This window comes from Mycteria americana, chromosome 10, assembly GCF_035582795.1.
Source record: "Mycteria americana isolate JAX WOST 10 ecotype Jacksonville Zoo and Gardens chromosome 10, USCA_MyAme_1.0, whole genome shotgun sequence".
Classification (NCBI taxonomy): domain Eukaryota; kingdom Metazoa; phylum Chordata; class Aves; order Ciconiiformes; family Ciconiidae; genus Mycteria; species Mycteria americana.
In genome coordinates, this window is record NC_134374.1 from 23464119 (window position 1) to 23491510 (window position 27392).

At 39.6% G+C, this 27392-nt stretch overlaps 1 protein-coding gene across 8 annotated transcripts in view; it reads right to left on the bottom strand.

The window, feature by feature from the left end:
- Nucleotides 1–304: 304 nt before the first annotated feature.
- Nucleotides 305–27392, bottom strand: part of ZNF711 (zinc finger protein 711) — a 33092-nt gene continuing 6004 nt past the window's right edge. For 2 of the 8 annotated variants that reach the window (XM_075512870.1, XM_075512869.1), the window contains 8 exons: nt 17589–17693; nt 15482–16012; nt 8402–8560; nt 5410–5556; nt 4669–4806; nt 3228–3275; nt 2495–2638; nt 305–2029 (listed from right to left, as the gene is read on the bottom strand). In XM_075512870.1, the coding sequence (XP_075368985.1) occupies nt 852–2029; nt 2495–2638; nt 3228–3275; nt 4669–4806; nt 5410–5556; nt 8402–8560; nt 15482–16012; nt 17589–17667 (2424 nt within the window). In that variant the 5' untranslated portion in view covers nt 17668–17693 and the 3' untranslated portion in view covers nt 305–851. Of the gene's footprint in view, nt 2030–2494; nt 2639–3227; nt 3276–4668; nt 4807–5409; nt 5557–8401; nt 8561–12122; nt 12211–12311; nt 12611–15481; nt 16013–17588; nt 17694–20702; nt 21292–25464; nt 25841–27392 lie in introns of those variants that run through there. The other 6 variants (XM_075512872.1, XM_075512874.1, XM_075512868.1 and 3 more) reach the window with 6 other exon arrangements.

Here is a 27392-nt window from a genome sequence, read left to right on the forward strand (position 1 = left end):
TGCATCCATTTTATCCTTAAAAAAAAAAGGTCAAATTCAAAGTTAATTTTGTTATTATGTGCCATACTGAACAACATTCAACTGTAGTTTCAGATAAAAAAGGGAAATTATATACATACACATCTTTAACCCTAGCACCAGAACACCACCTTTGAGATCATAACATAATGCTATATTTTAAACATCATATCCTGCAATAAAATAGGTTAGCAGCTTTGAAAACCATTAAAAAATTACTCGTTGGACTTAAACTAATAAAGGAAACAAAAAAGTTTCCTAATGAAATGTTTAAAAAAAAAAAGAAAAAAAAAAAAAAAAGACAACCCCCCCAAATTTGACCAGTTCTGGAACTTAGTTTCCAGGCACGATTTAAAAACGTTATGATCAAGTGACTGACTAATACTCTCCTTTCGAAACTGCACAAGAAGTTAGACTCAGTTGCCTTTGCAAAAAATTTGTAAATAACCCCACCATATATCTGAACTGTTTTTATATTGGAGACAAACGCTGTTACTGACAAAATGGATAACACAATCATCTTCGTTTTGTCTTCTATAGCTTAACAACGTGTAATACTATTAATTTGAAGACATTCATCCATCTTTCTGCAAATTTAAGACATTCATCCATCCTTCTGCATTCTATAGTGCTCTTTAGGTTCTGATAAGCAACAATCATAGGGCTATGAGATCCCCTGTCAACCCTAATACTTTTAAGACTTTTAATACAAAGAATGTAAAGTTATGATTTAATATCAAGCTTTGAAACCAGGAGAAACAGTTCATGAGATTTTTTTTTTCCCCAATTAGCATATCACAGTTTCTAAATTGCTTCCTTCTCGAGATCAGATATTACATTATGGCCTCTTTGTGGTGCCTCATTATATGCTGATTTTTTTCAGATGGTCTACGGAATCCCTTTTTGCAATACTCACACCTATGTGGATAGTCTTTTGTGTGTATTGATATTACGTGTCGTTTAAAGCCTGACGCATCCGTAGTGCTATATTCACAATACTGGCATTGATACACTTTTCTTCCACTGTGGGTCTTCATGTGCTTCTTAAGTTCATTTTGCTGCCTAAATCCTCTTTTACATCTTTTGCATTTAAAAGGCAGGTCCTTGGTGTGAACTGAGAGGATATGCCCACTAAGTACAAAAGGATCTGATGTTTTAAAGTCACAGTGTCTACACTGATGTATCTTTTTACCTTTATGGGTTTCACTATGCTTTTTGAGCTCAGATGGACGATGGAAGCCTTTTTCACATACCTCACATTTGTGGGGAAAATCCTTTGTGTGAACTGAAATAATGTGTCGCTTCAGGTCACTTGAATTGGTGCTCTTATGGTCACAATGTGGACACTGATGAGTCTTATGCCCTTGAAATAATTCTGTGTGCTGCTGCAGTTCTTTTTCATCTGTAAATGCCTGGGGACAGTGCTCACATTTAAATGGCAAATCAGTCCCGTGTTTGGTTTTGATGTGAGTTTTCAGATTGGACTGATCAGCACACCTGAAGACACAGTGCTGACACTGGTATGGCTTTTCCCCAGTGTGGGTCCTCATATGCTTTTTCAGCTCTGATGGATGACGGAATCCTTTCCCACACTCCACACATACGTGAGGGAAGTTCTTACTGTGAACTGCAAGTAGATGTCTATTGAGTAGCCCCTGCTCTGCAGTTTCATAGTCACAATATTTGCACTTGTGTAGCTTAGGCTCCTTGTCCCTCAGTATTAGTTTATTAGAACTCAACGGGCTTGCTTCTCTGTATCTTCTTGTGTATTCTGTAAACTCATGGGTTTTATCAACTTTATTTATAAGTTTATGGCTTTCCAGATGATTGTGGAAACTTACTTTTTTGTTAGTTGTAAAGTCACAGTCTGTACACTGGTATTTCTTCTTAATCATATGATCTGGATGATTCTTCATATGCCTTTTCAAGAATCCTCTGGATTTAAATTTTTTCCCACAAATATGACAAGGGTAAACTGTTAAGGGCTGTCCATCAGGACCTATTATAACAGCTGTTTTTAAACAAACAAAAACAAGTTATGAAGGAAACAAATTTACTGATTAAGAAGTTTTAAATCAGCCAACTGCTGTTCAGATTCATGCACTTACACTTGCAGCAGAGAATGGTTCAGTAGTTTAAAAACAACCAATCCACAGCACCTATAGTTTATATAGTTTTGTTTTAGAAACTGCTCAAACAGATCAGTAATATCATATGTGCAGTGAATATATCCATGATTACTTTTTAATAGCTTGCAAAATTCAAATGAACTGCATCAGCCCTACATGTACTGACTCTGAATAGCAAAAATTATTACATTTTCTATGCACAGAATTGGAGGGGGGAAGGACACAGGAAATATGCAAATCATCATTGGTATTTTTTAATTCTGCATCAGCTTAAAAAAAAAAAAAAAAGGAATAGTACAGGAGTAAGTGCCACTCCATGACAATACGCATAACCATACAGTGTTTACCTGTTTGCCATTGCCTGGCCTCTCCTCTCCTCCTTTTCTTGGTTTTTTGTTTTAGCACTCTATTAGTGCTAATGCTATCACAAATCTGCAGGTATTGTGTTGCATTACCGTTTTTGTTTTCTAATCGTGTATCCAAGTTATTTCCTAGAAACAAAAATTAGACACCATAAAAAACCTTAAACAACTATTTTCTTTGGGACTGATGACTGGAATTGCACAGCAGCATATCTACTTTTTTTAAAAGAAGTATTGCCTATTCCTCTACAACAAACATATGTAAAAAAGCAGAGTGCCAATATAAAGCACTATCTATCTTTGCTGGCAAAAGTCAAGAATATAATTGTTTAAACATTGATTAATTTTCAAATATATTCCTTTATTTCTCATACTTCTCAAGACATTAATCCCTTAAGAGTTATGCTGGTTGTTTCTTTTTATTTAACTTGGTTTTTTACTTCTTAACAACTGCATTATCTCTTTTCTGACTACAAAACTATATTAAAAAACCTGGCAGATCCTCCCAACTTCCCCACCCACTCTGAAGGCCTACAACACATCTAAAATCGTTTTCATTTCAAAAAAGTAGAGAAAGACTGTGGAGTCCTTCAATATATACTTTAGGAACAATTTTTTGCGTTCACTGATTAGGAGAACCGACACACAAATGTATATATATTTTCAAAGACAGCAAGTTAGTTTTAATGCTCTACCAAGCACAGTTACATGTTCTTACCTGCCGCTTGACCATCTTCGTATCTTCTGGGTAGCCTTCTTTCATCTCCTGCAGAAAATGGTATTTTAGTCATTATAAATTAAAACTATTTTTAAAGACAATGGCTTTGAAAGTCTGATAATGAGAGAAAACTAACTTAGCTAATAAGTAACAGCTTAGCTCTATCCAAACTGAGATGTGCAGTTCACAATCAGTTCAGTATTTTGTAATTATGAGCCCCAGGAAATAAAATCACATTTTTGTGAACAGTTAATACCCACTAAAGCTGTGTTTGCATGCTTACCATGCTGACTGTCTTTCCTGCTTTTCATAATTAATATGCTTGTTTCTGCAAACTTTTAACCACATGTATAACCTCAGATACCAATCCAGAAATGAGGTTATCTGAAATCCACAATTTGTTCTTGAGATCGAAATGCTTTATCTAGGCAGGTAAGAAGACTTGTACCTTATCAGCCGCTCAGCACTCATCTACATCTGGGAGACGTAGAAGTAATACCTTAAGAGTATATTCCTCATTTTGGATTGAAAATGTTTACTGCTATGTGCCAAGGCTCTCTGGTTCTAAACCACTTTATCAGCCCAACTACTGCGCTCACAAATATTACACCAATGAACTTTAACTTGCCTGCTTAATTATAACATGAACCATGGATGACCCGATACCCTCTTAATATACATTTAACATGCCAAAACGTGATAAAAGAGTATGAAATAAAAGAATATTCAGCATTCACAATATATCCTAGTACGACACTTCTACTATTTGAAGCATGGCTGCAGAGAACAAATTACCTTTTTTCTTTTTATTTCTAACCTGAAAGACTAACAGGCTTAAAAAAGGTATATAAACTGAAATTATTAGGAACATGTTTACACATTTATTCCTACTACTCCCTTTGGAAGTTATTTCCCCTTCCTCCTAGCTAATGTAAAATACTTAAGGCTATTCTTGTTTTTGTAAGATCTTCCAACAGCCAACTTGAACAACCATTAAAAACCATGCATTCTGTACATCTGAGCTGGAGTCAAGAACAGTATACAAATTCTCCCAACAGCTTTCCTCTCTAGTTCATAAAACTCAACACATAGCAATCCATTCATTATATGCAAGACAATCAACTACTAAAGTAATCTGGAACTGTCTGACAGGCCAGCATTGGAAAAAAAACACCACTATAAAAATGGAATTGTTTTCTTCATATTGAACTGCAAACAAACTAAGGACCTTATGTGTAAAAGGTCATGAATGAGGTCAAAATGATTTTTCACATCATTTAATCAACTCCCCCAACTGAAGCTGCTAAAAGATCAGAAGGAGCTGTTTCCAAACCCCTAGGATAAGGTGAGAGATTATCACATTTGCATAGAGATTCTGGAAGCTAGATTAGGGAGAAAATAATGGAAGGGATTTTCAGAAAATAAGCATACAGATTCCTACCGTAAGCAGCAGCCCAAGCAACAGGGACAAAAGTTTTATTCACACCAGAGTCTTCAAGCTGTGTGTCTGGAAGTGACGTAGCTTCTTCTTCACCTACAATAACTTCCATATAAACTTCATCTGCTATTTCAGCACAGCCTGGATTAAAGGAGAAGAATAAATCTTTAATTTTATTCTGCTCATCCTAACTTTTCCTTCATTTAATTTGCTCTCAACTCTGATTGATACCCGTTATAAATTAGTTTTCTTCCTTTGGCATTTAGAACCACCCCTTCCCTTAGGGGATCATTGTTTACTCAGACATTCCTTAAAGAGAGAAAACACATATCAATAAATATAAATCCAAAATAAATACCAACATAAATTCAAATATACAAACTTATAAACTTGTAACTGATTACATTTATTTGCCACTTTGCCAGAAAGCTGATTAAACAAGGCAATTCACAGTAGGAAAACAGAAAAATGAGAAATTTGACTAACCTCATTAACTTCATCCATGGACATGTTAAATTTAATATAAATAATGAAATGATTGCATACAGTATGCACAAAGTGCATTTATCCACATCACTTTAAAATAATTATAGCCTGCTCTTTATTTTTAGGGAAGATGAGCTTAGTTTTCTACTACTTCAGGCTGAAGAATCCTTCAGAAAAATTAAAAAAGTCCTTGAGAATGATGTTTATATTGTTGTACAAAACAGCATGAGAAACAAAAATGTTTCTTATTATGCTTACTAATATCTTCATCTTCCTGAGAAGAGTCCTTAACAGCCATGTAAACCATTTTTTCTCGCTGCATTCTACCAACACCTCCTTGTTCAATTACTCCAGCTACAGAATGTCCATTGTGAAAGTCACTCTCTGTGACAATTTCTGTCCCACCTTTAACAAAAAGAAGTTAAACACATTAAGTAAATGCAAAAAGAGCCAGTATTAAGATTAATTTCAGATTTAACTATTTTTTTCTTATTTACAACAAAGCTATTTCATAAAACGCCAATTAAATATTTTGACACCCATGGCTGTCATAAAATCATGCAAGTTTGATACTTTGGGGCAGAGAAGGAAAAAGTTCTCTCAGTGTTTCCTGATAAATTCAAGACTGAACAACACTACCCAAGAAGGATCAAGAGCCTTTTATGCATGCTAGCAGCGAACTCAGGTGCGACTGGAAACATACACCTGCCCATGCCCACCAAAAAAATGACTGTCGTTCTAATCTTGCCCAGAACACAGCCTTTAAATTCTCTCGAGATGTGAACAGCTAATTCTCATCCCTCTTCCTCTCCCCAAATCCTATTTACTCACTTTGCAAAAACGGATTCTTAGGTAAGTCTTCCTACAAAGATTCTAATGCATACGTCCCAGACTCATTACATAGGATTGAGTAGTAACTTACCCTGGGGTCACACTTCCCAAACCACGAGAGCGCAACTGTTACCGCCAATTATTTCAACAACAAGAACTTTACCTAGAGAGACAGACTAGCAGGGATGCAAGGTGCTGCACCAAATCCCTGGAGACAATGCATCTGAAGAGTAACAGTTGGAAAGAAGGAAATGAGAATAACTGCCTACGTGGTCCCGCTCCGGGTGACTAACAAGCTTTGGCCCACTGACTGACTTGAACAGAGGCAAAAGAACAAGTTCCAACCTGGAACTTCATATTGATGCTTGAGTCAGAGAGAGGTGGCAGATAAATATTGATGCTTCATCTTCCATGCATCTCAGGGACTGCACAGTGAGTAGAGAAGCTGCAGACTATGGCAGAACAAGCTAACACCTGGTATACCAAGAGTCCTGGTTCACTACTACGAATGGTCCTGATGGAAAATGCTCAGCTTGGTGGTTGAGCCCAAATCAAATACATTAAGCCATCATTCCCTGTGTTTTGTAAATGGCAGACTCTGCCAAATATCCTTGCCACCCAGGCCCATTTTTATAATTTTTGCCGGAAGTGGCTTTGCCAGGATATTTATCCAAGTAACTACACTGCAATGCACATGGATGACATGTAAGAACAGCCCTCCACCCCACCCCCATGTGTAAAAAGATCAAGAGAGCACTGCTAATGGGTAAACTTGAATCTTGGATATTCTTTGTGAAGACTGTCATCTCAGTTTCTGTATTCCTTAACGCTGAGCAGCAAATGCACATTATCAACACAATCAGCTCTTTCCAAGGGGAAGTACTCACCAGTAACAAATGGGGTAATTTGCCAGGCCTACCTCCTGGCTCTATCAGAAACACTGAATAGCTCATGAGAACATCCCTGCTGTAACTTAGTTTTCAGCCATAAGAGATTCCGATTCTTCCTGCTGCTGCATTAGCAGTCTGTCCCTCAAGACTGACAACCTATCCCCAGAGGAAGAAACCATATTTCAAGAACAGGGCCTGGCAATTCATGTAGGAACTGGTAGATGAAACAGATGTCACAATAGATAAGGGATGTTAAGATGCTGCTTCTCTAGATCCTTTTCCTATGGTCTCAGAAAGCACATGGTCTTCACAACTTCTTTATCATACTTGAAAGGAATTAAGGATCAAATACTGAAAATCCCAGGGCCTTAGAGAAATACTCACTAACCTTCAGCCGAATCAGATACTGCCTATTCCAAACAGGACAGTAAAATATGTTAAGCTACTTCGGCAAACTTGTGAAGGACTGGTTAACAGGCTCCAAAATCTACGCTGTATCATGCTGCAAAAGATACTGAGCAACTCATAAGACAGTCTTAACTAATTCTGAACCCACCCTGAGAGACAGAGAAAACCAAAGACAACTGCCCTATTAGCTAGCAGTCTGATCATCCCTGGAACAATCCTATTCTGCCATTAATTTGAGCTGAAAAGATTACTTGTTTCTCAGGGAAGAAAAATAAAAGGCATTATACAGCCAAAAATTTCCTGAAGGAGCAGCCCATGCTACTTGAAAAATAGCACCAGGATTGTTACTAATTGGAGGCCTTTGTTGATCTAATCCCCAGTTCTGTCTGAAGTTCGAGATTTTCACAGCATAGCCAGGACAATGCTACCAGTCTGTGGGAGATGATCGCCTTTCTCCACTCCAGGAAGAACAGAGTCAGGCTGATTTGCCCCGTGAATAGCTCTGGGGCTCCTGGCCAGATATGTTCCAGTGAGGCAGAGTTTCAGTACCTAAACGCAAAGGGTGAAGTGGAATGAGCCAGAGGTTTCTGCTCTGAGAACAACTGTAAAGGGGGACTCTGCTTTTACAAATTATGAAGAACAGAACATGGGTTAGCTGTACATCCACTTGCAAAGCACCTGGAAGTGCTGGATCTATCCTTTGCAAGAGAGAACTGCAGAGCAATTCTGAGTTTCTTGGTTAAGTGCCTAAAGCCCCAGCAGTCTTTCCCTTTCTCTGCGTCAAGGCCACCAAAGACTGTTCAATGACAGGAATCCACTCTAGAGGCTTTTCTGTGCTGACACCCAGTCTTGCAACATCAGAGAAAAGAAGCAGCTGAAAAACAGCTGCAGACACCCAACCACTTCTACATTTGGGCTTTGGTTGCCTGAAAATAAATACTGCTAATCAAAAAAGAACTGGAGACTAATACACACTCCGTATTTACTGCATATGGGCAGCCTCCACAAATGTCACATTCTACAAAACATTCCAGTCAGTGGATTACGTGAAATTAAGAACAAACAAAAAGACCCTGAAATACTTCATACTATTGGGATAATACATAGAATTTAAAAGGTACCTATTTCAACATCATCTTCAGCTTCAGCTTTAAATATGTACACTTTGATAACTTCTGAACCAAAACCGTCATCTTTAGCAACATCATCATTTGTCACCTCAGTACTGATTTTCAAGGGAGTGCTTCCTATATGGTCCAATTTTTCTCCAACATCATCCACTGTAAAGATAAGAGAATAATAATGAAGTTTGAACACATTTTTTAAAAGTCAAAGTCATCAGTAGCATGATTTTCTCCACTATTATCCCCATGCATAGTAAAGGTTTGTATTCATAAATGCCCTTTACCAAACAGTTCATCTCAAGATACTTAAGAAATTCCAGAAGTTCAGTACTCATTTTACTGCAACTCAGGAAACACAGAAAGAATTACAGAACGAAGAACACAAGAGGGAGCTTGTCATCAAAGAGAATGTGGTAATTGGTTATGTCTGAAACTATTACACTTAGAAAGCAAAAATGTATCAGTAAGTAAAATTAAACATCTCTCTAAGAATGTTAAAAATGAACTCAGAATTGCCTGTTACAGTCTAAGAGTCCCCAAAAGTTTCCCTACTCTAAGATACTGGTGACTAAAATTTAGCAGCTGAAACTCTTATGAAGAGTGATGAGACTGAGTATATTCCCAGTGAAAGAAGTGTGCATCAAAAATTTGACTACATTTTCACCCTAAAAGAAATTATGATTTTATCCACTTTATCACTTGAAAACATACAAATTAATGATTACTGTATAATATACAGCTGGTTAAGAGATGCAGTGAAAATAAATCCAAATACTACTATGTGAAATTGACTTCTCATTCTTTATGTATGCAACTTAGTCACTCTGATTATTTGGTCTATATATTCAAAATGCTCATTTTATTTATACAACAAAAATTACATTCAAACTATTACAAGTGTAGAAGTAACACTATTTTGGTAAAAAGGGTATTCACATAGATATCCATATATATACCCCAAATAGCCAATATGGAGGCCACTGAACTAAGCATCTTTCTGATATACGTATTGCCAACACACTTCTCTCAGTGGACAAAATTAGCTTCTGTGCAGATGGCCAACACAAAACTCTGCAATGCTTAACACCCACTGAAGTCCTCTAAATAGAGAACAACTCCACAAAATGTAAACAAAATCTGAATTTAATACATTCCAGGGAAGTTGTCATTTACTGCATACATAACATTCAAGTATGTGCATCCTAGGTAAAAAAAAAAAAAAAAAAAAAAAAAAAAAAAAAAGTCATTAAAATTAATATTAAAGTGACAGTAGTGTTTCATGACTAAGAATAGAGCCTACTCAATGCGGACACTGAGGGCTCTGAGGAAAGGATGGCTTACCTCGGGATGGCTGCAGTGGTTCCCAATCCCCCTCTAAGATTCCTGCCCTCAGTGCAGTGATGACTGCTCTTTAAAACCTGCTTTGGACTACTTCAGGCTACAGTCTGGTGTACTGAGGTAAACTGGAGTTAGTTTAAGCTTTTCTTAATACTCCAGGCAGTCATGCGAGGTGGTTCAGAACCTGGCAGAAAAGGAGCAGATGCCTTTCCTGCAGCAGGGCAGGAATCCACCACAGCAATCCCAAACTAAGCTCTTCCCACTCAGGGACAGGATTCCACAGAAACACTTATCCAGCTAACACCGTTTTTCATCCCCACATTGAGGAACCTTATTTCTATTCCACAAATCTTGGACTGCATCAGAAGAGTATAGAAGTTATTGAGGACAGAACTAGATGTAACGTAGGTAAGTACAAATGAGTATTTGATTTAATTTTAGAACCTCTGAAAACTACGTATTTTTATGAAAATTAAACAGAAAACATTAAAAGAATGCTGTGTTTTAGCTGTTTCTTTTTGTAAATAAAAGATTAATTGCATTGCTGAAAAAATATCAAACTTGGATGAGTAGAAAAAAAATTAAAATTTCCTGAGGAAGAGAGTTTTTGTTTTTTAATTAAAAACATTCTAAATCTCTATTAATATCAATGCCAGCAACAGCAATACCTTAATCTGTTAAAATCTGACATGTACTGCATGGCGTTCACGTTACCTTGCAGGACAACGAAAACAGTAAGAGTATGAACACTGCAGATGAGAAAGCCACAACAGAGAACTTGGCATATTCCTTTGACGCTTAAGTTTACCAGCATCAGGTTATTCACACATCTTTATATTCAGTATGGGAGTGTTACTGCATCTGCTAATTCCAATTTTTTATGCTGCCAGAATGGAGTTATTAGAAGAGAGGATTATGCATCCTCTGCTAACAGGAGAAGGGAAGATGCTAAAAGATACTTATCTTGGGAACAGTATTTCCATACATCTACTATGTTTGAATTCATTAAAGACCATTTTCTTTTCTGCATGGCTTTTAACACTTATGGAAGTTTCTTACCCAAATTCTTCAAAATGATACATATACATTTAATTTTAGTATAATGAACATTTCTACTGCATGTATGAGTCTTTGAAGGACTGGAGGTAACTCACAGTACAAGGCAGGAGTGATTATATATATATATATATAGCTATACGACTAGACATGCTGCCAAAACGCAGAAAGAATATTTAAAGGCTGGGTGGAAGAAATCACTAATTGTAAGCTGTTACTGTAATTTTAGAATTGGTATGTGGTAGTAAAGTTATTTTCAAATCTGCAACTCAAGCAACATCAACTTCTTCTAAACTCACAAATTTTATAAATAGAACGCATTATCAGTTTAACATAGAAAATAAATATTTCAGTACTGGAAGGTTATTTAACAACAGCAACTTCCTACTGAAGAGTGGAGTAATCACATATGTGTGATAAGAAGTTTTCTTTATGACAAAAATTTCCAACTATTTAACTAATACTGGCTGACAATGATTATACACCACTACATATGTGGTGAAATAACATAAGAAAAAAAACATACAATTTTAGATAGTTGGCTTACCAGGACATCAATTGCAATACAACAAAGATTACATAAAGGAAAAAAAGGAGGAATTTTTCAACTTTACAATTTTTATAATAAATATTTTCAGCAAAAAAAAAAAAAAGTAAAATACATTAATATAGCATGTACGCTCACATGCTGTATTTTGCCATTTCAAGTAAAGTCCCCAAACCTTCGATATCCTTTAAGAAACAGGGAGCTCTGTCTTAGAGGGGCAAACTTACAACACTATTTTTAAAATTAGTGGTTACTCCCACACCATCAACCATGCTGCGTATTTTCAAAGATCTTCAGTCTCTACAATTTAAGCTAAAGTAATGGAAACATATCAGGAAGCCAGTGTATCCAGGGCCTCTGGAATCACTTTTCTAAAAAAAGCCAAAGTGTAATATAACAAAATTTGAAAAATATAAACTGGACTGAAAAAATGATACTGACATAGACTGTCATTTGTAAGATGTTGCCTTTTGTTTCAAATACCTCAACAAAGACACTGAATCAGCAATTGCTATTGCTTAAATTGCTGTCTTATATGAAGTAAATTTCATGGTTTCAATCTATTTTTAAACAATTTAGGTAAGGGGAAAACAATCAACACAGCAGGACATGTAATCTTTGTCAAGTTCCAAAATATTAGGACTTTTTTAAAATACAGATTGTGAAAATATTCTATTGTCTAAGTAATATGACTTCAATCACAGACTGCTAACCCATCAGTGCTAAATTATCTGACGACTTTTCCCAGTGATAGTTCTCAGGAACAGGAATGCTTACTTTATGTCAATGGAATATGAAAGTGTCTTCCAGATCTGGCTCATCCACCAGAAGCACTACATATTATTATCTCGTCACTTAAAATTAACTGAAAAAACACAACAGAGAATCTTTATAAATATATGCTGAATCCTCCTGAATAAACAAGGTTTAAAGGAAAACTCAGCACACTTCCAACTTTAAACTTACCTTACTTCGCTGTTTTCAGGTGTGTGATGTCCAGATTCACCGTGGATTGCCAGCTCCCAATTCATGTGATGCCTCAGCATGCACTATGCTGGTGATATCACACCCACCATAGGAGCCCATAGGGATAACATGAGGGCAAGATAAGTCCCGTGGTTTTACAATTTTTCATATTTTTCTAATGTCCGATATACTTATTTTATGTCCCATAGGTTACAATATAGGAGTATTAATATTAAAATGTTTAGCAAATTACGTAACACTGTACTGTAATATACTAAAAAGGAGGTGGTGGTGGAACAGTACCTTACCCCTAAAGGCCAGCTCCAGTGTTGCTCTTTGGTGGGTATGAGGTCACCAACATAGTGCATGCAGGGCCAACACACGGATCGGGAGCTGGCAATCCGCTGTGGGTCTGAATATCGCAAACCTGAAAAACAAAAAAGGGTACGCTTTAAGCTACACGTGTGCTAACTCCTCCCTGGCAAAATGGGATGTACATCATTTTCCGATCTCAGTACGAGATGGATGGGTGCATGATCACACTGCTTGCATTCATTTTGCATTAATTTCATTTTTAACCAGTCCCTTTTAATGGGCATTCTGGAGGTTTAAAATAAGGGATCATGCATATCCCGTGGCATACATTGTGAACGTAACAAAAGAAGATTTTCCAGTCTTATGCTTATAAAGCTGATTTAAAAAAACTAAGTTCATCTGCACCGACATAGTAGTGGTGATAATCTTCTAGTGAAAATTTCCAATTACAAAATCATACGCAGCTAGTTTACAGAACTATCAAGACAAACTTATTATTTTCCAAATAGTATTTACATGAAAATATAATTACCAATAGCGTATAGAGTATCTTCATGGGAACGTTGTCTTAAAATGGTAAAAAGAATCACCTTTCAGTATATTCAAACTGTAACTCCCAACAAAAGAATAAGTTAAAATTCCACTCAGCTCAGCTTCACACCCTAAAATGTAGTATTTTAGTAAGTTCCCAAAATGTGTTCCACAGAACAGCTGGTGGTATTCCCTGAGGGCATATCTGTAGTTTTATGTAAAGTCCCTCCTTTTTAGATGCTAAGTATCATTAAAAGGCAGCTACGAAGTACTTTGAGATTCTTTAAAACTATCATTTTGATGTGATTTACATTATAAGAAAGTTCAACAGCCCTATATACATACCCCAAAAGAAATAGCATAAAATTTTCTAAAATTTTTTAAGTTTCTGCAACATTTACTGAACATTTCATTTGACAATTTAAAAAATATAATAAAATATAAAGGGTTTTAAACTGCTTGATAAACCAAGGCATTTATCTGTCCTACACAACAGATTACCCTCATAAACATAACAAATTCAAGGCTAATTTAAAAAATATTTTAAAAACCCCAGAAATGAAAAACTGCATAAGGTCAATTCATTTTTGCTGAGGAAAAAAAAAATCAGTAGCAGAGACTTTGTTGGGTCAAGCTGGCATACCCAGCATTAATACAGCCTCAAAACTTAGCAGAGGCAAGAGTCGGCCTTAATTTATCTCAAGTAATTACTTAAAACAAAATTCTAGATTAATAATGTAGCTTCCAACTGCGATTATTCAGGCATATCATGACTATACATATATATACATCTAATTTGCTTAAAACTAGGTCTCAAACTGGCTTCGAAACATTGCAAAAGCCATCGGTAGGCTTGAGAACACCTGACAAAACTGTAAATGTATCAGACACAGCTGGGGTCATCAGGTAACCGTTACTGGAATTCTAAGATGCTGTGGTCTAATTGCAGTGATCTTCACTATCAATCACACTCATCTATCTTAGAAGGAATTCCAAAGATGACTTTACTTACAATTACAAAGGTGCAGTGGGAAATACCGCAGTTACAGAATACAACTCATCGTAAGTACTCTGTCAGAAAGGAGGAATTTTTTCAGTGAAACAACTGACTGTAAAAATGGTGTTCCTTCATTTACAAACACACAGGAATTTTTCTGTTGTAGATCTAATTTGCTTTTAGACTGAGGTTTTTTTGGTTCTTTTTCCAAAAAACCCTTTTTGACTTCTATTAGTGACATATGGCATTACAGTAATGATAGAATGATTAAAAAAAATCATTGCTGTCCATCCTATACTGAACAAAAAACTAAATACCAGAAATATATTTTGCATAAGGGACATAAATGCTATGAAGTATTGAAATCATTATAATCGCTAATCAGTCATGTCCTCTGTCTTGAAATTTTTAATAAATGCAGCTCGCTGTGAACAGATTGACACTTTTGACACATTTGGCATTGCCATTTTTTTTAACATATTGCTTCTGACTAAATAAAATCTGTTTTGACCTACTCACATTTCAGTAACTAACTTGGAGAAGTAAAAAATCTAAAATGAACTATCATACATTTTATCAAAGTTGCGTAACAATAAAAACTGGTATCTTGAGTATAATTTAACCACTGAAGAAACATAATATACCTAAGGTCCTTTCAGTAGCTCTCGCTCAACAAGTAGTATAGGACCATACAGTTTCCTCAGAGTTGAAGGCTGTGTGGAAACTGAAATGGGCAGCCACTTTCCAGTGTTAGAGAGCCAATTAATGCACACAACCACTTAACGTCAAGTTCAGTCCAGAACAGCACAACATAACCATAAAACGCCTATTGCAATTTTTAATACAGCTAAACAAACAATATTTTGTTGACACATAACAGAAAACTTTGAGTGAGATATCTTAAAAACCTATTTCTTTGTTGGATTCTACTGATTAAACCCAACATGTTATTTTCACATGAATGTACATAACATGGTAACACACCTGTGTATTTAAAAAAAAAGGTACTGTACTCAAAATATGTGGAATGCTTAACCTTCCAATGTGTTTTTCTTAATTTTCAGGAATATCTAGTTTCAGAAACACAAACATACGCACTCATTCACTCAACAGCATGAACGTCATTCTCTTTCTTGCTGTATCAGCGATAATGGATTTTTCATCAAGAAAACCCAGATCCAGACACCAAGAATTAACTGGGCAACAGCCTGTTATTTGAGAGTTCCCATACAGAATGCAGCAAGAGTCCAGCTACAGTCACTTCTCCCCACTAGACCACTTCTACTTCAGATAATTTCCTGTTCATATCTACCTTTGTTTAACTTACAAGATATCATTAAGTAGTCTTCAGATGTACTCTTGCCATCATCATCATCTTCTGTTTTTATAGTCACTGTGGAGCCAGGAACAGCACCAGCTGCTTGAATGACCGCCTCAGAATCCGAGTTCGTTACAAGAACTTCTTCTGAAACCATTGTAGGTGAGTTGGCTCCTGACACAGAGTCTTGCACCACATGCTCCAAACGTCCATCAGGACCCGTAACAAGGTCAGCCACAAAAACCTGATCGGGAACTCTAACGGTTTCTGTTATTAGATCAGAAGTCAAAACATGATCACTGGTATCTAAAGCTTCTTCAATAGCAACATCAGCTTCCAAAACAGAATCCGGAACAATTACACCTTCTGTTACAACATCAGTTTCAGTGATGATGTCAGGTCCTTGGACAACTTCAGCTGCTAAGCCATGATCAAGAGTTATTCCATCATCGGTAACAACATCAGAAACTAGGACAGCTTCAGGGACTGATACAACAATATGGTCTCCATCAATATGAGCAGTGCCAGCCATTCCAGCCACTATGAAACAATTACGAATGAGGAGAAAAATGTTAAAATTATTGCATTAGCAATTAGTTTATCTAGGAATGGAATAATCGTATACGTAAGTTAAACACAGATGTACAAATATGTTACTTTTCAACAACCCACATTTTGCATTTCAACTGATAAAGATTATCCAAAGCAGCCTGTATTCTTTAAATTAAGAAAAACGAAACATGCCATTTCTTTAAGACATAATGTGGAGTTTGCCCCAAATTTAGGTTTTACAATGCCGATACGTTAAAAACTACAGGCCAGTTTGCAATTTTATCTTTTTTTAAACTCCAGTTAGAAAACATTCGATTACAGTAGCAATTTGAACCTTCACAGAATTCTTGCACGATACTGGAAGCATGGTAACAATACATTAATTGCTGTTACAATAAAAGGACTCTCATCCTTTAGACTGCATGGGCCTTGATAAAAATACTCAGTTGTATGCAATATTTATAGTACAATTTCCAACAACTTGCCACGTTGCAAGGAACGGCTAGAAGCAGAAACCTGTTTTTCATTAACAGACTTGACTGGCCAGTCATATTTGCAGACTACTTTTCTATACATAAAAAAGAATGCACAGTGAATTATTTTAACACACACATAAACAGCAGTTTTAATCTTAATGAATAAAACACTCAAGACAATGGTTCTTATCAGAATAAAAAAAAACCCATCAAAATTATTCAGCATTCTACTGCAAATGCAATTATTCTGGTACACTCTGAGGGATATTAATTCATGTTAGAACAAAGACATGGTCCCTCCCAGTACTTGAGAAGGTCATCTCCTGTCATAATGCAGAAATGGAGACCCACAAAGAAAAGAGTGAAGATTTATTGCTGTCCTTTCTCTAAACCTTCAAAATTGCTGAGGTTATTTAACACTGCCACCAAAAGAAACAGTATTCATTTAAAAAAATAATCAATTTAGAAACAAGTTTTCTTACATCAGTACAGTCCCAGGACTGACATTCTTGCCAGAAGACTTCTAAGCACATGTGAACATGCAGATTTAGCTAAATCTGTAAATTGTTGTCTACGTAATAAGTTATCTGTTATCACACAGACAAAGACATTATTTCCCACCACATTTACTGAAATACCCTAAAGGAGAACTGGGGACACTAATCAAGGTAAGCACACAAAAGTGCGGATGTTGTTTACATCCTGTACTGGATGTTATTTACATCTCCTGTAGGTTGGAGATGTAACAACTAGTCGATGCGATTTCAAGCAGAAGCACATGCACCACAAAACCGCTGAACTCCAAATAACATTTTCTGTTTCATCTAGAGCACTTTGGGCCACATACTTAACTTCTTTTTTTTCAGAATTACTTCAGTGTTTTGGAACCATTGACTATTTCAAGATCAGCAACCAAAGTATACAAAGACATCTTATACACCACCTTAAATTTTGAATTTTCTCAAAGAAGTCATGCAAGTAGCACTATTATGCTAGTTAACTCTACATCTTGATATCATTCATAAACATACAGCAAAAATCTGAAAACCAGTCTTGATTTTATTATTTTTAATAGTTAAAATGTTTACCAAAATCCTGCATAATCATAGTGTGAGGCATTTTGGATTCTTGTGCTTGCAATCCAAGACTTCCACCACCTGGATCCATATTCAGCTAAGTTCATTCACAAATAACTGCAATAAAAGCAAAATCAGAATTTATGTTGAACAGCGTTATTGTGTTGATTAGCTTTACTGGGTTAATGTGTCACACTGACAAACACAGAAAAGCATTTATCCAAAACTTCAAGAGAAAAGCATGCAGTACTTCATACAACTCACTTTGCTTTATTCTTTTGTTTTTATATTTTTTTGACCTAAAATCCTGAAAATGTTTCCATCCATAAGCAGTCCTACAGGAATCGAAAGAACTACACATGCGAGTGAAACCAAACAAGTCAGTAATTCTTGGTCAGGACTTAAAAGGTTTTTTTTTTTTTTTAGGTAAGTCTTTGGTCACTGCCTGGCCTGGAACAGTTGTGTTTATATTCTGTAGAATTTAACTGGAAAGTGCTTTCTAGTTACCTTCAGCATGCAGAGGTACCGACTTCAACATTACTTTATTTCTAGGAGCAGTAAGCACAAGAAATGCCTAAACCTTCAATGTCCCCACAGCAAACTGAACATTAAAATCCTGTTGCAGTTTTATGAGACTACCTCCATAGGGTAAGAGCTCACTGACTGACAGCAAAGGCCTCACCTGCGATACCAGCAGTGGCATCAGGCCGTAGTAACAAAACAACATACCACACGTTAGTAAGCAACTGAACCTAGTTACAGATAACTCACTATCTAGAAGCAGAAGCTTTGTCAAGAAGCAAGTTAACTTTGCCTTAAACAAACTGTAGCTAACTGTCTGTAGAAGCAAGAAACACAAGTCAGACATCAACAGCGCACATGTGCTATTACTACCTACATGCCTTACCTAAAAACATGTATTAGCAACTATGCATGAAGAAGTCACCTTTGCTCTACCCCTGTCTGTATATACTCTTTAACTAGTTATCAAGACTGGTGATTATGGATGTGTGGAGCTGCGTCGAAAAAAGTTGAGAATTATATTGGGAGTATCAATTTTTCAGATTCTTTCACAATTTTGTATCTATCAGAGATTTCAAAACAAATTTTCAGGTGTAAATTTAATTGAACATTATGTTTAATTACAGGTAAGTTTTGAAAAAGCCGCAGAGAGCACTAAATTTACAAGAACAAAAGTGCCAAAGCTGATTTTCTCTTCCAGTGGCTGTGCATGAACCCCTCTGTACCATTAAAAAAGTATGACAAAAGGCCTGCTAGAAAATTTCAGCAGCCCTCAGGTGGATTTGCATGCACAGTGCAGAACTCCCCATTATAACAGGAAACAGCTAAGCATAAGAAAGGCCAACTTATTTCAATGTCTCCATTGCCATGATACTTACTGAAGAAATGACAGTGCTCAACAGACTTCTGTGCCGACACCTCTATTTACCATTTCAGTGTTAGGACTATGTTATCCATATTAGTTGACATTTTATTTCAAAACTGTCAGGTTATTCTAGAAATCTTAGCTTCCAACACTGTCCCTTCTGTGCTGCCTCATTTCTGCTGCCAGGGAAAAGCTGGTCCTATGGAGCTATCTGCAATATCCCTCTAATAGAAAACTGATCCTTAGAGCTTCTGAAAGAACAGACCCGCCAACTCTTTGTAAACTCCCCACTGTTATCCTTCACTGTTACTTCTTTAACTTGATTTTCTTTTCTTTTGTTTTTGACAATTGTTACCCTTCACCGTTACCTCTTTAGCTTGATTTTCTTTCTTTTGTTTTTGATAATTGCTTTGTTGCTTTGGCTCTTCTAATTCCCCTTAATGCTTAGGGGCTTCTGTTTCCTGATTTCTCTTTCATCAGACTTGCTTATTTCCCCTCAATGTTTTAAAATTATACCAGTTCCTCAAAACTTGCCACACAGCCATGCCAGCTTTACTCTGAGTTTTACTGCTGAGATTCTCGCATTCGTTAAAATGCAATTCCCATTACATCCAAGAATTTTCACATATGGAGAGTAAATGTTGAGCTTCTCACTAAACTCAGTTTTACCAAGATCTCCATTTCTGGTATCGTACCTGTCTTGAGGATGCTGAATCTCTTCTGTAAGGTACAGCTACACCAACTTGCTTTCAGAGAAAGAGAAAGCATGTAACGTTTCTTTGACAGAGCGTTTCCATAAAATGCAAGAGAGAAGGCCAAATTAGCATTCCTCCATGTTATTTGCACTGCTCCTAAGCATTAAAGCATGGGGATTCTGAATTATTTTGCGATTTGCTGCAACTCAGAAAACTTTTACCCAAGTTCTCAGCGCAGCTGAAGTGACTCCGTAGCAGCAGCTACTGAAGTATACAGCGAGCAAGGCTTCCATAGGTGAAAAATCTCTAGCTTAAAAAATCTCTGTTGTACAAGACTAAAATCTTGTACTTTCCTGCCCTCTCATATCGAAGAATGGGAAATAAGTGACTGTATCACAGAGAAAACGAAGAGTTTTAGGAGCTGTGGGAAGCGCATGCAGAATAAGAGCTCAAGTCAGAACTACCTGGAACTGGGTGGTGCAGACATGAATAGGGAAGTACAAATGCTTTTAAGAGCAAGTCTTAAAAATATGGTACTCTTAGTGTTGGAGTACCAACCTTCCTTTTGCTCTTCTGGATCTCATAAAAAGCTGACCCCTACCCTACCACAAGAATTTGTTTAAGCCTGCGCATCTAAATCCAAAATATGATAGAAACTTCAAGTATTTTGTGGTACAACATACTTGACAACCCTACTGCAACGAAATACACCACAATAGACTTAAGAGCTAACATAGCCAAGCAAGGCAAATCATAAAATAAGCCAAGCTGCAAGAATAAATGGCTTAAGTGCCTGAAATCTCCGAGATACCTCTAAGCCAGAATCAAGGGACCCAGAAAGAGCCAGGACCTAATGCAACTCACACTATCGCGCTAATCCAGAAGTAAACTAAACTTTGCGGTAGAGGTGACATTAATTTCTCTTAAAACATGAAGCTCTATCAACAACAGGCACTACAGTCCACTGTAAAAGACCCTAAAAACTGTACAGATTAAAGCATCTTAATGCCAGTTACTATGTTTACTATAACACTTGTGGCTCACCAGAACTGACAGCGCTGGATCCTTGGTACCAAACCAAGTCGCCATCGAGAAGGGAGATGCTGGCACTCTGTCAGTGCCAAGGGCCACGCTGCACTGGGCTGACCCACAGAATCAGGCGGTCTCTACTGCGTCAGGCACCAGGCACGGTCTGCACGTGGAAACTGATGCTCCAGGTGTCATTCAAGCCAGGCAGAAAGCCACCAAGGTGAGGCGATGTGAAAAGTCAATTTTGGTGCTACATTGCTTGGCCTCCTTTTTTATGATTGCATTAAATGCCTTCACTTCAGCGGGCGATGCAGAAGGCCCACTCTGTGCAGGCCAAGACACACATACCAGGTAGGTACAATTTTGTCTCTGGGGGGTTTTTTTATACAAAAAAATACAAAACAGAGTAACAAGAGAAAGAAGAAGTATGTGGAAAACACAATCCATGCTTACTGCATCTTCATTGTCAAGGAAGGAACTGAGCAGAGATTATTCCTTCTTTTATACTCTTGAAATCCTCAAGCGAAGGAAGCAGCAAGCAGTCCGCAATGATGGCAATTTCAAGAATAAGTCACCGATCCACCCCAAGGAGGTTTCAACTTAACTGAGAATACAAAAGAACCAAAGAACTTGTATCACCTAGTGTCACTATCATCCTTTCAACACTTTCTCCCTGTATTATCTGCTCAAACCTACTTCTCTAAAATTGTCTTTAAAATCTACAGTACTCGTTCTTGGGGACAACAATGACATAACGTTTTTGCAGAGCCACAAGAATTCCCCAATATAATTTCTTGATGGTGCCATAACCGTAACAGAGTAAGTTTGTTCCACAGACCAGCTAGTATTATAAAAACACAAGTCAAACATTATCAATGAGGAAATTAGTCAAAGATTCAACTAACCAATTCCAACCATACAATCAAATTTCAATGTAGTTTTAAGTTTTAGCTCCAAAATCAAATTCTTTCACCACTGTAAGAATTACAAAGCAACTTCAGAACCTTAATGCAATGCTCTATCACTCCTAAATTGTCACAGTCATCCGCAACTTGTAGGTAGCTAATGAATACTTGCTATTACAAAGAGACAGCTCTAGACCATCAATGGCTAATTTAATATAGGAATTTCAGAATTAATGCAATACTTTACAATTTCCTGACCACAGCCTTTACACTCAGATAATCCTTCTTTTTTAATGTAAATGGACACAAAAAATTATCTTAAATTATATAAATCTGAGATTACAGGAAGAATATGCTAGGCTTTTCTTCCTTCTTAATGAACAGTTTATTTTCAGATTATATAATTAGATGACCAAATATAAGTATATTACATATTGTGCTACATACAAAATTCAATATAAAGTAAGACTACAATTTTTATTTAAATTAAATTAAAATTTCTGCAAGGAAAGCAAATTGTCACTAAAAGGAATATTTTCCCAGCAGCTAACGGGACTGTAAAAATTACCGAAGTTATGGGATGGCACCTTCTGTCACGTAGTACTACGAATACCTTAAACTTCCACTAAAAACAGATGGATGATGACACACGAGCAATAAATGTGCTGAAGCTGTACCTCAGCTGATGCAGCTGGTATCCAACCATTACTTAAGCACACTCCTCTAAACCCTCAATGCAGACAAAGGACAGAGTTGCATCAACTATGCAATCACAGATTTTTTTTTTTTTTAATATCTACTTTTGCGTCTTAAAGGAATGCAGTGACAGCAGGAAAACCCCTTACTGCTAATGCTGGAACAATCACCAACAGATAAGGTCTACAATTCTGCTACAACTGGACAGTTTTGCTCTTAGATTTCAGTAGTGCAGATGATTTAGTTTCCCACACTACATATGCCTGCAAATCTTATTATTGGGAACAGCAAAAAATGTAGTACAGTGATTAACTGTGGTCCTTCACAGCTTCTTTCTGCGGTACACCATATTATATACCCACGTAATCATAGAAGTAGCTCAATCATATGTTTTAAAAAAGGACAGAGAAATAAGGCAGAAAGCCACAATTCTGTATACTGTCATAATCCTGAACTTATCCATACCTCTCTTGCCTCTATCAAGATCTCAAGTTTCCCCTCTCAATTCCCCTTCTCCTCTGTGCATTTAGAAAAAAATACGGTGAAAATGCTTTATTAGCATCAGCCAAATAATATCACTTGACAACATTCCATTAATATTTTCATCGATTTTTTTTAATTATAGCATGCTGTCTTGCACCAAGGAGTACATTACCATCAGATCCCCAAATGAAGAATTTCATGAAACCTAAACTGAGACTTCCAGAGCACTATCTCAAGGCTAAATTTTTAAGACATGTATGTATCTGATATTGTTTTGCTTTTTTGAAAAATATAGTTCTCTGACTAGCTTCAGAAGGTTGATTTTAACCTGTTTCAGTTCTTTATGCCAAAGCTCTTCCTTAGACAGAGCTCAGCTGAGACCAGGCAATGAATTTTAGAGTAAAAAAAGGGATATAGGACCCCTCTGTCTACAGGCAGGAACACTACTGTAAATTACTACTATAAATGGTATTTTTTAAAATCAAAGATAATGGTTGGCAGTTTGGGATTACCTAAGAACACATACTTATCGTAGCAACACTCAGTTGAAAAACTGGTAAAGGCCCAGACCCTTATAAACATTGCTCTTAGTATACACATTGATTCATTCTGAGCTTACTCTTCCCATAAAAATACAAAATAACCATTAGTATTTTAATTTTCTTCAAGAAAGCTTTCAGAAAACACCCTAAATTGAAAGATCTTCAGCAAAGTATTTTAAGGAAGAGGGAAAAAAAATGAATGCCTCAGCACTTCTGCCCTTCCCAGGAAAAAGAGGGTGTCATTCTTGTACCCAGAGGTACAATGCAGCTCCCAATCAATATGCTGGCTTCCAGGCACTGTTGCCATATTTTAAATTTTTATAACATAAAAAAATACTTCTACAAAATGCCAATTACAACTTAATAAATCAACATAAATAAAGAGTACATATTTAATACATATTGTTGTATCCTAAGCAGTGTGGTCCTGCAAAGCTAAGCATCTCCCCAGTTTACACGTACAATTATTCCCAGTTTGTTCAGGTGATACATTTTCACATAAAGCGTATGTCTGTGGTCAGCCCTTAAGCACTCTTCTAAAACAGCGAATTTCTTCTAAATAATATTTAAGTCTTGTTTACATGTAATAAAGTAAAACACAGCATCACACCTTTGTCAGGTGTTTCAGATATTCGTAAGCTGCATATGACATTTTGATTAAACCAAAAGGACTAAGCTCAGATACAGAGCAATGTAACAGGATAAATAAACCTCGATGTAGCTGAAAAATCCAAACCAGATGTTTTCTAATTATCTCTTAACATTCAAGTTCAAGAAGAATACAAGAGAATTATCCTCCCCTGAAGACACTTCAGAGTTTTGGGGTTTTTTTCCCCCTAATTTTTAATGCAGCAACCAATAGAAATGCAATGAGAAACATCCTGCTTACACAGAAATCTCAGGCAGAAGAACCCAATTCGTGAAACAATGTGCAGGTTAACACAAGCCCTTCACAGAAAAGACTGGGTATGAAAAACTAACATCTCCGTTTTAAAGTCCTTTATTGTGTTCACCTATAAAGCATCCATGAACACTTACACTCCAAATCCATTTAAAATGGCAAAGACAAAACCAGTGAATGAGATTTTGCCTTACTACCCGAAATGCGCTGAAGCCTCTTAAACACATCAATGAAAGAGACGAATTTACATCTACGCGTTACATCCGCAGCAGTAACAACACTTCCCGTCGTAAAAATCACAGGCAGAGAAGGGCTCCGGCTGCACAAAGGCACGGCACAGCCGGGCTGCCGGCGGCTGCCAGACTTGCGATCCGGCGGCTCCACGGGACACGCCGGCGGCGGGGCGGGCGGCAAGGGCACCGCGGCGGGGCTGCGCGGCCGCGCAGGAGCGCGGCAGCGGAGCGCGGCCCTCCCGCGCGTGCTCGCGGAGCAGGCGCGCCGCCGGGCGGCGGGAGCGCAGCGGCGGGACGGGCGAGCCCGCAGTGCCGGCCGGGCAGCCCGGCGCGGGGCCTCCCCCGCCCGCACCCGCGGAGCGCTCGACTCAGCCGTCAAGCGGCCGGCAGCGGCTCCGGGCGCCGGACGCCCCATCCCCGCGGCTGGGCGGACGCGCGCCGCGGCCAGCGGCCCCGCCGCGCCGGGGAGGAGGGCGGGGAGGAGGCGGCAGAGGGAGGAGTGGGAGCGCGGAGACAAAGGAGCCCGCGGAGGGCGCAGGGCGGCGGCGCGGCCGGGGGAAGCCGCCCGCAGCAGGGGCGCAGGGAAGGGGCCGCCGCCTCGCCTGCGCGTTCCGGGCCGCCGCCAGGCTCCTGCCCCGCGGCCGCGGCACGGGAGGCGGCTGTCCCGCGGCGGCCGCGGGACGGGGAGGCGGGGATAACCCCTGTCCCGGCGGCGCGACGGGCCGCGGAGCCGCAGCCTTCCCCGCCCCGCCGGCCGACATCTTGTTTTCCGCCATTTTCTGGCCGCCCGAAAAGGCCCCGCAGCCGCAGGGCCCGCCGGCGACGTCCGCCCGCGCCCGCCCGGCGCGGCAGGAGCCGGCGGCGGCCGAGGCTCGCCGACCCGCCGAGGGGCGGCCGCGGCCGGGCCCGCCGGCGGCCGCGGCGGCGCTGGCAGGCCTCGGGCGCGGCCTGCGGCGAGGCCTAGCCGCCTCCATTGTCCCCATCCCCCGCCGGCCCGGCGCCGACGCCTCGGCTCACCTGTGCGGCTCCCCGCGCCGGGCGGCCGCGCCGCGGGCTGGGGCCCGGGGAGGGGCTCGGGCCGCAGGACTCCGCCGCCGCCGCCGCCGCGGCCTGGCATTCGGGTCCGCCGGGTCCGGGCCTGCACCAATCACAGCCTGGGCCGGGCGGCGGGGCGCGAGCGCGCGCGGCCTGCTCCCCTCCCCCCGCCGCCCGCTCGCCGCCGGCCTCGCCGCGGCCGCCGCACGTCACTGCGCGCCGAGCAGGCGCACCCGCCGCGCCGAGGCCGCTGCCCTCACTCTGCCCGCGCCGCCGAGCGCGCCTGTGCGCGGCGGGGGAAAGCCGGGAGGGGAGGGGAGGGGGGCAGCCGGGAGGGGAGTGCGGCGGCCGGCACGGCCCCGCGCCGACCCCCCCCCGTCCCTCGCCGCCGCCCGCGGCGCCACAGCGGCGCCGCTACCGCCACAGGCGCGGGCGCGCCTGACGTGGGTAGGCGAGGGGTGACCGTCAGGTACCCTCCGGGGGGTCTCGCCGGGACAGCCTGCCCCCGCGGGGGGAACACCCGCTGCCACGACCCCGAACGCAGAAACGCGCGGGGTCGGGTCAGCCGTGAGCGTTAGACGGCACCGCCAGCCGCCCCGCCGCGCTCTGCAGGCTCGCGGAACCGAAACCCGTCCCCCGAGCAGCGCTCAGACCGCCGGCGGGCGACGCCTGGGGTGGTCTTCCCCTAGAAAGGGGGTGCAGCTCCGCTCACGGGAGAGCAGCCTCTGCCCTGCTCCCGCTGCCTGCCGCCAGCAGGGGAGAGGCAACAACAGGCGACGAGCCGTGTATGCCCCAGCATAAGGTGACACATTTTGGAAATTCTTTGCTGTAAAGAGGTCGGGTCCAGCCCTATTCCTGTATTTTGCATTGAATTTCAAGTATTTCTCCATAAATACAGACATTTCAGAGAGAACGCAAAAGCACGTGTGAAGGTAAAAGGTTTCAAAAAAGGTTACTGGAAACCCCAAATGAACCGGCACAGCATCGCTGTCTTCCCATCCACCTTCAGTTTCCTAAGAAAGGCACCTCGACTAGGCAGCTGTGACTGTCTTTGCTTCATTATTGTACAGTATTATGACATTAAAGACACATTTTTTGGTATTTAAAATACATTCGTGCCAGTATTACCCATCTCAAGAATACAATTAAAAGAAAACCCTGACACGGATAGGAAAGTGAAAGAAACTGCTGGCATAAATCCTTGTGTTTTCATCACGGGTTTTTTTTTAATTGTTTTGGGTATGTTTCTGTGAATACCAGCATCTCTACCCAAGTAGTTCTCTTAATAAAACATTGGTAGGTCTAGCAGAAAAGAAGAAAAAAAGAAAAATAAAGTCTTCTAAAGAATTATCAATGAATATACCTTAGTAACCACATCAGTAAAATTGTTCCACACGTAAAATGGCATACACTTATGAGGGTAACTATGCAAAAACTTGGGCTAGAGAAGCCCATGAGGCCTGTTCTCTGATTTAACTACATGGGGTGTAGCTGTTAATTTTTCTAAACCTGCTTGAAGCCAAGTGTATTTTGGCATACACACACCTCTGGTTTAGAAACTGATCTGTTAAACTGGTGCACGAACTGTGTTGAATGGATCATAATGGTTGAATTTCAAACACCGTTAGGGAAACACAAGCAATTGTTTTCTTTTTCTGGTTGAAATACAGATAACTCATAGAAATGAATCTTTGTGTTATAACATTTTGCCTTTACAGTTACATTTGACAGCAATTTTGTTCATGGACAGTGGGATTCAGTTGCCTAAATGTCAAACAGGATGTCCAAAATGGAGATGGCAGATATGACGACCTACAGAAGACTTGCCCTCTTCTAAAACAGCAGCGGGACATCAGATGCAATGCCACAGAGCATCAAAACCGGCATCAAGCTCCTATGTTTAGGTACCA